Genomic DNA, 12,410 nt, shown 5'->3' on the forward strand with positions numbered 1-12,410 from the left:
CCCTGGTGGAGCAGAGAGGCCCTGTTATGCTCTCTGTTTGCAGCAACCTTCTGTGGGTGGTAACAGGACTGCACTCAGTCTGCCCAGCTATATGGACCTGGCTCCGGCCTGAGGAAGATGGGGCAGTCAGTTGATGCAGCAGCCTTTCACCTGGTTCTGGGTTCAATTGTGCCGTGGTCAGGAGTGAAAACGCATTTGATAATGTTATTCTCGTACCTGCTAGCACAGTAGGCAGCTTCTGCTTAGAAGTGGGCTGGATTGGGCGGTCAGGAAGTATTACAGGAAACTGTTCTGGAGAGTAGTGGGAGGTGAACTTACCTTGGTGCTTCTCTCCATCTCTGGCTTGAGGACTTTCCCAGGAGAGCACCTGGCCCAGCTCAAGAAGGGCACCCCGGTCCAGATTTAGGTGCATCCTGTGTGGGCCCCCATGGAAGTGTGTGACGTTGCACTCCATATGTTTAGGGAAATATGCTTATGAGTGTAAATATAACGTAACTGGAATGTGCTTTATGCAAAAGGTCTCTTGTATCATTACAAAGCTGCTGAGCCTAGGTCTACACCAGCAGCGGGGTCGACCTAAGATACGCAACTTCACGTAGCTGAAGTCGGCATATCTTAGGTCGACTTACCTGGCCATGAGGACTGTGGCAAGTCGACTGCTGCTGCTCCTGAGTTGACTGGGAGCGCGATTGGGGATCGATTTTTATCACGTCTACAGTAGATGTGATAAATCGAGCCCTGATAGATTGATCACTGCTCACCGGATCGGCGGGTAGTGAAGACCTGCCGTTTAGTGTGTTCATCCTCTTTGTATGAATGTATTGTTCTTGTGTCTAAAGCTAGAAATTGACCCTGCCAGCAGATAGGGGATTTTGGGAGACAACTACTGCACTGGTGGGGTGCAGAATAAACTTTATTAAGAAAATGCAAAAACAGGGAAAATTCAATAGTGAGGGGTATGGGGTTTAAGGTAGACAATTGGGGAGGGTTTTCTTTTAGTAAATAGTATAGGGGGTTTCAATAGTGGGGTACAATACAGTTGGAAACCAATTAACACTGAAGTATAAATGTAACAGGTAGCTAACAATTTCTATGTAAAGGGTGTGTCACAGCAGCATATAACCAACTAACAGTTATGGGTAAAATGTGTTAAATAACCAACAACTCTAGGTAAAAATGTGTCACAGTGGTGTAAATGTAAAATGTGAGGTGTGTCAGAGAGAAAAAGGGTAACCAGTGGGGTTTTATGCTAGACTTCAGTAATACAATTGAGGTTTGGCAGCAGTAGGAGCGGGGTGAACATGTGGGGGAAGGGATTAAAAGAGAGAGAGAGAGAGAGAGGCAGTGGTAGAGGAATGAGGTTGGGGGATGGGAGAAGAGGAGCATGTGGTGGAGCAGAGACCAAAGGTAGAGGCGCTGCGGAGGGAGATTTAAACTCAGGAAGACACAGAGAGCAGACAGGCTGCAAGTTTAAACAGCAGAGAGACTGCAACGAGTGACTGGGGAGCTCGGGGGGAGACATGGGCAAGCTTGGGGGAGGGGGGTTAGAGCAGCGGGAAGACAAACTTAACCACAATTATACAGAACACAGCAAAATCTTATTTATGATCTAACTTAACCAAGACTACACAAATTAGCAAGTAACAGAACACGATGCAACAAGTCTTTTTTTAAACCTAACTTAGAGCACGATACAAACAATTCTTTAAACCTAACTTAACCACAGCTATGCAAAATGAAATTACAACTTATCTAGACTAAGATCCTGATTCTAATAGGTGCACCTTACACTATGCCGATTCTTTGATCGGGAGGGGGAGCAGTTCCGGAGGGCAGAGTGGTGTGTGCCCAGGGTACAGCCCCCCGGGGGGGGGGCAGGTGGCTGCAGCAGTGAGGCGACTGCAAGCCGCCGGCCCAGGATACTGTCCAGGAAGGCACAGCTAGCAGCGGCACAGGCTTATTTTTAGTAGCAAAGGTGCTGTGGAGCAAGAAACAGATTACAGATACAGACCAAGGAGTTATTTTGGGTCTGTCTGCTTGGGAAACAAGGCCAGCAGCTAGGACAGGGGGAGTCTGCAAGAGGGAGTTCTTACCAGTCCCCAGGACAGCAGCAAGCACAAAGGCAGGAACAGCAGTAGCATCAGAGGATGGAGAGAGGACTCGATTCGCTTACAGTAATCGGGAGATCTCCAGGCACAAATTCGTTGTTCATGGGAGGGGAGTTTAAAAACCAGGGTACGCTCAAAACAAACGAGAGTGGGGAGAGGGCCCCCCAAAGACCCCTAGCTGATCAGACCAGGTGGCAAAGCAAGGACCTTCTCCGAGGTCTGATCAGAAAATGTCCGGCTTTAAAGGCAAACTCAGGCAGTTTCCCACCAGTACTTTTGATTGGCTCCTCTTGATACAGGGGAGGAGAGAAGGCAAGGAAAGGCTGCAGGTAAGCATAGGCATGCCTGGGCATGTTCTGAGCCACAGGTATGACTCATATGCTTAAGTAGTTGGCCACTTCAGGTCTTGCATTTCTGGGCAGTGCCAGGGCCGGTGCGAGGATGTTTCGCACCCTAGGCGAAACTTCCACCTTGCGCCCCCCCCCCCCCGCAGCATCTCCCCTCTCACCCTGAGGCCCCCCCCCTTGGCAGCTCCCTCCCCTCACCCTGAGACACCCCCTTGTGCAGCTTAGATGCTGCAAGCCTGGGAGACAGGAGAAGTAAAGCGGCCACGGAGTGCTCGGGGAGGAGGTGGGGCAGGGATGAGCTGGGGTGGGGAGTTCCCCTGCGTGCCGCCCTCCCCTTAGTTGCTGCAGGCAGCCCTCCCTGCGTTCCCCTGCCCCAGCTCCCTCCGCCTAAATGCTGGCGGTGACCGGGGTGGCCGAAGATCCAGCCACCGCGGTCGCTGCCAAAGAAAATGGCGCCCCCCAAATGCCAGCGTCGGCGGTCGCCTAAATGGTTGCACCGGCCCTGGTTAGTGCCCCCCACACCGAGCCCGGGTCTGAACAAAGGAGCCAAACAAAGAAGCAAGAAGCCCCCTCCCTAGGCAGAGCAATGGCTCCAGTTAGTCTGTACAAGCCATTCCTATGAATAGGGCTGTGACTTTAGTTAGCACAATGGCCGGGAGGGGCGGCCACACAGGACAAACAGAAAGGAGAGGGGAAAAAGGAATGCAGCAGGGGACGGCTGTAACAGACAGAAATATGAACTATAACTCTGGGGTCCTATTGTAACTATGCAAAGTGTGGGCCATTAATGGTGGTTTGGAATCTTGATGGCTCCCATTAACTAGGACAGTGTTTCCCAAACTTGGGATGCTGCTTGTGTAGGGAAAGCCCCTGGCGGGCTGGGCCAATTTGTTTACCTGCCATGTCCGCAGGTCTGGCCGATCACGGCTCCCACTGGCCATGGTTCGCTGCTCCAGGCCAATGGGAGCGCTGGAAGCAGCGGCCAATACGTCCCTCAGCCCGCGCTTTCTTGCATTTTTCTTTCATTTTATGTTTCGAACTTCACGCATGTGAACTGTTCCAGCTGAGAGGCTTTGTTCCAGCTGAAATGATTTTTTTCTGACTTTTCCGGCATTGCCAGTCAACAGAAAAGTCTATTGATTGCCCAGCTCTGGACAGGGCTCAAGTGAATTGGCAGAGCTGCATGGGAAGGCTTGGCCTGTGCTGGCCCCTTCCTCTGTCAGGAGCGCTCTGAACGAGTCCAAAATAAAAGTATGCTGAGCGATCATGTGACAATCCAAGGGGGGAAGACCCCTCTGGGGTTGAGGACTTGGGGTGTGGGCTGTGTGGCAGTCTGAGCCTGCCAACCACATGGCTATGTTGTGTTCATTTCCTTTTGCACAGAGCAATCGTGTTTGTCGTGGACAGCGTAGCGTTCCAGCGGGAGGTGAAGGATGTGGCAGAGTTCCTGTACCAGGTCCTGACTGACTGCACTGTGCTGAAAAACACTCTGCCACTGCTGATAGCCTGCAACAAGCAAGGTACTGTTCATTGACTGGGAAACTGCAGCCTCAAGGGGCTGGGGGCTGGATGTTCAATAGGCCAAGTCTTTCTGGGTTAGCTCAGAGTTTGCGGTGTTCTGGTACCTCTTTTCTTGCCTGACATGGGTGTTGGGTGGGCAAAAAGCGGGGGACCTGTCAAAGGGCAACTGGCTCTTTAACTGGGACTGGGTCCGTGACCCCTTCTGCCCAGTTGGGCTGAGAGAAGGCACCTGGGCCTTATAAAGCGGGAGATGGGTTGGCAGGTGCCTGCAGACAGTACAGGGAGTAAGAAGGCTTATGAAAAAGGCCAAACTCCAGTCAAGAGGTGCTGGAAGAGCTGGAAGGCCTTCAGGGAGGAGAGGCTGGGCCCAGCTTTGGACTGGGGCAAAGGCTATGTAAGTTTGAGTTCTGTATTGAAAGACTTTTGTGCAGGACATAGTAAATTGGAATGTTTTGAATATCTGGCTTGTGTGGATGTTTTAAGGAGCCTTGAGTGAAGGGGAAACTGAGGCAGGCTTCAGCAGGCATGCTAAAGAGCAGGCATGTCCTTTGACAGGACCACATGGAAAAAACTCAACAGGACACACCAGGTTTTTCTAAGTTTGGGCCCCACCAAAGTAGGGTGGGAAATTAATTCTAGAGTCAAAGAGCTCTAGGTAAGAACTCTATCACCCGCCCTGCTTCTCCAGGTTATGCTAGGGGCTCTGGTGCTTTGATGATCCCAACTGCATGGGAGTTACCCGGGGAGAGGCAGCTTATCAGCGAGCCATTGAGGTAGGGAAGATAATTTTCCAAAGGTGAATGGAGTGCAGAGTTGTCTTCCTGAATCTGCAAACAGCATAAAACAGTAGCCCCGAGAGCAGTGTCAGCTGCCTCTGCATTATGCAGTATTGCCTCTGAAACCGAGAAGCAATTTGAATGTCAGCATTAGCTGTCTTGCAAAATTGTCTCCAATAGACTGATGCCTGCAGCACACTGAAAGCTCAGGCAACGTGAAGTCAGTATAATTTAATATCTAAATAACACAAGGGAATCTGTCCTGGCTGTGGTGTTCACTTCCATATGTAATTCAAACAAACCCTGCCATTTTGTATTCTGCCTGAGGCAGCTGCAGAATTCCCAGTTTGCCATGCTGGCCTGCTGCAGAAGGTAGGGGCTCTTGCTGTCGACTGTAACTCCAGCCAGCCTTAATGCACATGGCGGGCCCTGGTTAACATACCAGGTGATAATATTATAGTGATGGGGCTTGTCACTGAGCGTTCATCCCCACACGGAGCCTGCTTTTCCATGTCTCAGAAAGAAAATAATTATCTTCCAAGTGCAATTTTTTTAAACCACTTTTTTTCTAGATATCACGATGGCAAAATCGGCCAAGCTTATTCAGCAGCAGCTGGAGAAAGAACTGTAAGTGTGGGGTGGATTTTGTTAGACATCTCAGTGCCCCTCTCTCTATTTTACCCTCACTGATCTCTCATGTCAAGCAAAGTCTCCTTTTGTGCATGTGTGACTATTTCACAGTGAAGAAAGGAGCCAATACATGAGGTAATAAAATCGCAGCAACCCTGGCAGGTGGGGATTTCCTGAGGGAAAACACTGCTGCAAAACGTCGGCATGTGCACAGGCTCTTTATCCACAAGGGAGGGAGTGTTGGGCCGTAACTACGTGGCAGAAGCAGTGCCAGAGCTCTCCTGTGTTCCAGTGGGTTACGTGTTCACAGCACGCTGCAGAGTTTATTTACAAGGAAGGTGATTCAGCTGCTATTGGTTGTCTTATCCAATTCTGCCCTTTAAGTGTTTAAATTGTCATCACTTTAATCTGAATGTGGCCATAGCAGATAAGTAGAGAGAGATTCCCTCTCTTCTGCCCTTCCACTTTTCTAATTTTTTTAATCAGTCATGGAATTGTCAGCTCATTAGCCCTTCCTGGGACAGTCAATGTGGCACCTGATTTCTTGCAGAACTGAAAATCAGAACCTATTCGATACAGTCAGTCTTGCTCCCCATAATTGTAACCAGACTGAGTCTGCTCTGGTCGGCCCATTAAATCAGTTGTAAAATGCACGCTGTGACCCAAGGGCATGAAGACGCATGCAGGAACAGTGTTTTAAGATTGTTCACCAGTCTGCGTCTCTCTCTTCTGCCCCCCCCCCCCCCCCCCACCAAAATCGCCATGGTGATTTTATAGAGTCTAGGGCCGGAAGGGACCATTGTGATCATCTAATCTGACCCAGGCCAGAGAACTGCCTCAAAACAATTCCTAGAGCCGATCTTTCAGGAAAACATCCAGTCTTGGTTTAACAATGGTTGGGGATGGAGAATTCAGAGAAGAGCTTGCAGTACTCGCGTATCCCGAGGGTCCCCAGTGAGGAGTAGGGCAGGGAGACTAACATTTCAAACGTCACATATAAATCGGTTCAAGGTGGAACTTTGTGCCCCACCAAAGTTCTTGGTTTTTATATTCACTTCTGCGCTTTGTCCAGTAGATGACGGTAGTGTTATTTAAATAGGGCCTGTTCCAACTTGAATGTATGCCCCTCCCTTTCATAAACTATGGAGCTCAGTGGGGAAAGAGGCAGCAGGGTCATTTTCTGCAGTTCCGATGCTAGGTGTTTGCAAGTTATTTATGTTGTGAGATTGGGTTTCTGCATAGAACTCACTGGCTAGCGTGCCAGCATTGAACAGGGCCTTGCTATTCCTGTGGTGTTTGCTGCTATACAGTCCCCTCAAAACATTACACTGGCTCATCTCGGCATGGCAGGCTCTTTTCCAGCCACGCATCTGCTGTGTTGTCTGTAAAGTGAGATCTTTGCTGCGTCGGTGGGTTCAGATAACAAAAGCTGCGTGCACTTGGGCAAGTAGTTGAGGCATAAGAAGGGCTGAGGATTTGTAACAATAATAGAATGAAATGACTCGACAGTCCCATCCCACCGGCTTTTCTAGATGCCCAGAGGCCTGAGTTACTATTTGCATCAGAGCCTGGCTTGGGCCTGACAATCTAGATTTCCCCAGGCCCAGCTCTGCTCTCCTCTTTGGCCTTTCAGAGGCAACTGAAGCATACGGCGTCAGCTTTCTTAGAGCGCTTCCCTCCTTCCTGCCCCCCTTTCTGTTAACTTCAGGCCCCTCAGCGTGGCAGAGGAAGGAGAAGGGGGATAAACGAACTCAAAGGCTGACAAGGAGAGTTTCCCCCCACTCCAGGGAAGTGCAGAGAGATGGGGAACTGTGATTAAGGGGGAGAAACAGGGCAAGAAATCTGTCACATTGCTTTCGTTCATAGGTATGTCCTAGAGCAGACAGGGATCCTTCACAGGGGCTGAAGGGAGGGGGGAGGGGAGCTCCCTCCTTTTACCCTTCCTCCCCTTTCAGGAGTTCTCATCTTGGTGCCTCCTCAATAGAGGCGAGGCTGGCTGGCTGCATTGATCCCTGCCACCTCCAGAGCCTATCCACCTTAGTCAACTCTTAAATACACCAATAGAGTTTTTGGGGCTGACTGCCCTGCCCCAACTTCCTGATTTCCTCCAGGTGAGGGAGCTGCTTCTCTACTAGAGAGCCAGTCCTACAGCCAAAGGGTAAAAAGGTTTCTCCCTCGCATGCTGGTCTAGCTGCTTTTGTAATGTGTAATTTTGTATGGTTTGGTGTATGCTAGGTCAGCTTTCCCCTCTACTTTGAGCTCTGTGATAGGATATTCTATCCATAACTGTTCAGTTTGTCCCTGTATTAGCCAGGACTCCTCATGCCCGCACATTTCTGCACCAGGCCTTACTCTTTCCAGATGGCGTTCTGCACCTTCATTGCTTTTCATAAATTTCCCCGGCAGTGCAGATTGTCAGGAGGGAGTGTCTTTGGAATTTTTCACTTTCGCTTGTAAACTCTTACCTGATTTCTGAAGTCTCGCCTCCCTTAGGAAGTGAGCAGAAGCATCTTCCCGCGGATAGAGTCTAGGGCCAGGAGTTGGACGACGGAAGGTTTTCTTCTCAGCTCTGCCACTGACCCGTACTGTGTGGTCTTGGGCAAGTCCCTTACCCTTTCTGTGTCAGTTTTTCTCTGCAGAATGTAGAACACCTGGTGCTCTGCAGGTGACGAGTGCGGTGTAGGTTCTAAGTAATGTTCTCTACTGACACATTTGGTTTCCATCGATGAAAGAGTAATGTGGCAACTGTCCAGTTTAGAATTAATCGACTCCGTTGTTGGTCTGAGTTTTCTTCTGCTTCAGAAGCGTCTGCGGGTGGGGATCCCAGTGCGCCACAGGCAGGTATATCTCAGGGACCAGGCCACAGTGCCTCACGAAATCTTGGCTGGCTGCTCCAAGTTCCCTCTTTTTGCTTTAAACCACAGCACCTAGTATCTCCAATGAGGTAAAGCCCTGTTGTGCCAGGTGCTGTACCCCCAACCAGCAAGAGACAGCCTCTGCTCCAAAGAGATTACAGTCTGAGTAGGCAGTGCAGTCACACAAGGTCAGAGGAAAGAAAGATTGTCCTCTCCGTGTTACAAGTGGGGAACTGAGGCATGGGGTGGTTAAGTGACTAGCCCAAGGTCACCCAGGCAGACTGTGGCAGAGCCAGGAACAACCCCCTCCTGCCCTTAGCTCATTCATTTTTTTTACAGTGTTGTTGCAGTAATTTTTCAGAGATTCCTGGATGTCAACATGTCAAACCGTGTGGTAGTGGTGCTCTGCTCTGTTGTGGCCAGGTGCACTGCCTTTGCTACCCTACTCTTGTGTCATCTTTGCATTTCTCTCTCTGTCCAGCCTTCCCCTCTTTCCAGCTTTTCATGTGAGTTCGAATTTAATATTTTTTTTTAGCACCGGAATTAAATCCAGCACCATCTGCAGAACTCACTAGGCTCCTTATTTGCATTAGATTATCATATTTTTGCTGAGGAATGATCAGACCTTTGAATAGCTGACTCTGCTAATCCATATCTGAATATGGCCAGTGGTAATTCCACTCCCCTAATTATCCCTTGGTAATCTTCTTAGTTAGTATCAGGCTCTGCTCTTGGCAGGCTAATTGCATTGCTGGATAACGAGATTTATGGCTGTTTAAAGCGATATCACTTCTCTTGGCAGCAAGATGGGGAGGTGCACTGAAGCATGCAGCAAGACTAGTGAGGAAATCATGGCCTTCCAGGAGGAGATGCTTTAGAAGGCGTTGCCAGTTTAAGGAGTCAGAAGGGAGGCTGGATCTAAACGCCCTACCCTGCTATCGCTGCCTTCTGCATTCTAAAGGCAGGACTGCCCAAGGCCCCGAAGCACACTGGTGTCAGCAGTTGTCAGTGCTTTTGCCAAGGCTGCTGAATTCTTGTGCCAGGCAGGATTTGGGGAGCTAAATGCAATTCCTTTGTTCAAAAACACCCTTAATTTTCTCCAGCTGCTTGTAGTGTGAGGGGGAAGGGAAATAGTGTGAACCTTACTGAGGCTGTCAGAGCCGAAGTCTATGGTCACATAAATTATTAACCCCCGTCTATCCCCAACGCTTTGCCCAGGGCTGTCTAAATGTGAAATCACATCAGGCTTTTTCTTGTTCACTTCCCAACTGCTGTAGGAGAATCCCAGTTTATGGGGGGAAAGGTTAAATTCAGCTTCTTTTGAATCTCACGCTTTCAAATGAAGGTTACCAGATACTGGCTGCGGTAAATTTTGAATTTGATAATTATAATAAGGGGCCAGGCCTTTTCGCCTGCAAGGGAAGGACTCCCACATCAGAATACCACTCTATACACACAGACAGGGAGGGGTGCAACAAGACATACTTTGCTGAAGGGGAGATTTTCATGGAAGAGAGGGAGGTATTTTCAGGAACTGGGGGCTCTGCACATTGAAACTGCAAGTTTCACCCAGAGTCCCTGATGGGGGCAGCTGGCGTGTGAATGGCCTAGTGTTCACTAGTATGTGCTTCCCGAGAGATCGCTTTCCCTGGCTTTGTCACTAGTTTTAAAAGGAACCCTAATGTTCATGCAATGTGATAGTCGTGCAAAGGGAATCAGTCCACACTGCGGGTGTGGCAAGCTCCCCAACAATGCTTCTCCATGAAATCTCTATGCTGCTTTGGAGGGATCCCCTCTGCCAATCCACGGGCAGGCCATTCCTCAGGCCTATTCAGACCAGCTAGGAACTAGCTAGTGCTCAACGGTTCATTGCACTCACTGAGCAGCCATTAAATGGGAACTTTTGGTCCCTGCCAGCCTAAGCTGGAGGTTAACCAGCAGCATCAGCTTAAAAGCTCCATGTCCCATTTTCACACCCCTGTATAGCTCCAGTGCCCTGAAGAGACTACATTCTGTGGCATGAGCATCCTAACAGGTGGGCAGAATAGCTGGATGCTAGGAACACGCTCTCCCTGCTTACCTGCTCCTTTCAACTTCTTGTTATACCCGTGCACATGTGGGGATTTTCTTATTCACGGAACTAGCTGGTAGCTCAGTACTAAATGCACCACTCCCCAAGCTGCAGCAGTGGGTGAGGAAGGTTTGTCAGAGCTGGTGTTTACTGTTCCACTGGTAGCCCCTTTGCATGCAAAAGGCTGGGTCTCTCCCCAGTTTATAATGTTTTCTACTTTCTCTCCTGCACAACAGCAACACCTTACGAGTGACTCGCTCAGCTGCCCCCAGCACCTTGGACGGCTCGACCTCCAGTGGGACTGCTCAGCTGGGGAAGAAGGGCAAGGAGTTTGACTTCTCACAGCTGCCCATGAAGGTGGAGCTGGTGGAGTGCAGCGCCAGAGGCAGCAAGGCGGAGGAAGGCAGTGCTGACATCGAGGACTTGGAGAAATGGCTGGCCAGGATTGCCTGAAAGCTGGGCTGGGCGGGAGGCAGAAACTATCAAAGGGGAAACTAATGATAAAGGCATTTGGCATCTGATACAGAAGTACTGATGGAAAGGGGTGGGGCCCAGAATGTAATCTTGCTATGGAAAGAACTTCAGGCATGCGCCAGCAGTAAAGGCACTGTTACCTTCACTGAGCTGGGTTTTAATCAACATATGAACATATTTGCCACTGTGATTTCCGCCAACTGCAACCCTTCCTGTTACTATCCCATGCTCCCCTTCTGGGAGGCTGCCTCTACTGCTTGAGCTGCAGAGGGTTTAGAGTGGGGTTTCAGTTGGGGTAAGAAGCCTCTGGTTGTCCCAGGCAGCCTCCAAACAGATGGGAGGGTTATATTTGGATAGCCGAAATTATTTCAAGGTTGGACTTTGCAGCCATTCCTGCTTTACCTTGGCATCTCAGCCCTGGTGCCCATGGTCGTTACTAATAACCCTACTCATGGTGTCTGATTTCTTCTCCCATTCCTGTCCTCTGTGAATCGGGCACAATGTGTTTGTGATCTTTGTGCTGCCACAGCTAAAATGTCCAGTTGTGCATGCTACCGGGAAATCCCTGCCTGCTATGGAATGTACTAAAGCTGCTTTCGCAGGGGTTGGCCAGCCTCCCACTGCTCCCCCCTTCCCATCTCCCTTTCAAAAGGAACACACAGCCAGATTGTCAGATGTGCTCAGCACCCATGTAAGCACTTATATGGAAGTGACCAGATTGTCAGACATGCATAGTAGGGGCTGGAGAATGCTGAGCACTTCTCAAGATCTGACCCGGATAGTAAAGGTGATTGATTATCATAGTGTACATGGGGACTGCTGTTCTATTTGGCTTCAGTCCAGTCTTTGGTGCTGATTTGTTTCTGCAGAGCACAGAGTGCTAAGGAAGCTCATGCATTCGTGTACATGACTTCTCAGGAGTGGTGTACAGTTTTATAATGTGATCTTCATAAATGCACACAACAGTGTTTGTAACAAAAATGCTTGGTCTAGATTAAACTACTGGGAGGCCTGTATGCCTGGGTCTGAATATAACCCACTTCTCCTTCCCGGGGCTCCAGCCTGAGTGCTGGATTCACCTCTCTCCATGCAGACATGCCCCACTTTCAGCTCTGTTTTTTCTTGAGACAGGACAGCAGCTTGCTGGTGCTCAGGTTGTGCTCTGGAGCCACTTGTGCCTTTAGGATCAGGAGCGCAGCACCCATGCGGAGGGAACGGAAACCAGAGTAATCGGAAGTGAGCCTGACTAACTAGATGGTGTCTCTCATATAGAGGCTTGGCTGCTTATCTTATGTGATGGTGCCATAATCTCCTGGTGAAATCCTGGCTCCTTTGAAGTCAGTGGGACCTTTGCCATTGACTTCATTGGCCAGGAGTTCACCCTTGATCTTTAACTGGGGCAGGATCTGGAATTACAGCTGAATTTAGCAGACTTTCACAACGAATATGTATTAAAAGCTCATTGAGGTGTGTGTTTCGCCGGTTTTTTGTGTCTCAGTCTTTCGGTTAGGCCCTGCTCCTGCAAACATGCATGAATGGGCTCACTCAGTTCAGTGAGGTTTGAAGAACAGAACCGTCCCCATGTGGGATCTGCATGTGCCCCTGACTCAGTGATGTCGTAAGCAGAA

General features: G+C 49.6%; 1 protein-coding gene across 1 annotated transcript in view; it reads left to right on the forward strand.

Annotated features, from left to right (window-relative positions):
* The window catches only part of TF (transferrin), a 56,996-nt gene extending 46,069 nt beyond the window's left edge, over window positions 1-10,927 (forward strand). The window contains exons 22-24 of the mRNA XM_050965242.1: window positions 3,839-3,975; window positions 5,325-5,379; window positions 10,545-10,927. Coding sequence (XP_050821199.1) covers window positions 3,839-3,975; window positions 5,325-5,379; window positions 10,545-10,761 — 409 coding nt within the window. The 3' untranslated portion in view covers window positions 10,762-10,927. The remainder of the gene's footprint in view (window positions 1-3,838; window positions 3,976-5,324; window positions 5,380-10,544) is intronic.
* Window positions 10,928-12,410: the final 1,483 nt, after the last annotated feature.

Source organism: Gopherus flavomarginatus, chromosome 8 (genome assembly GCF_025201925.1).
Source record: "Gopherus flavomarginatus isolate rGopFla2 chromosome 8, rGopFla2.mat.asm, whole genome shotgun sequence".
Lineage (NCBI taxonomy): Eukaryota > Metazoa > Chordata > Testudines > Testudinidae > Gopherus > Gopherus flavomarginatus.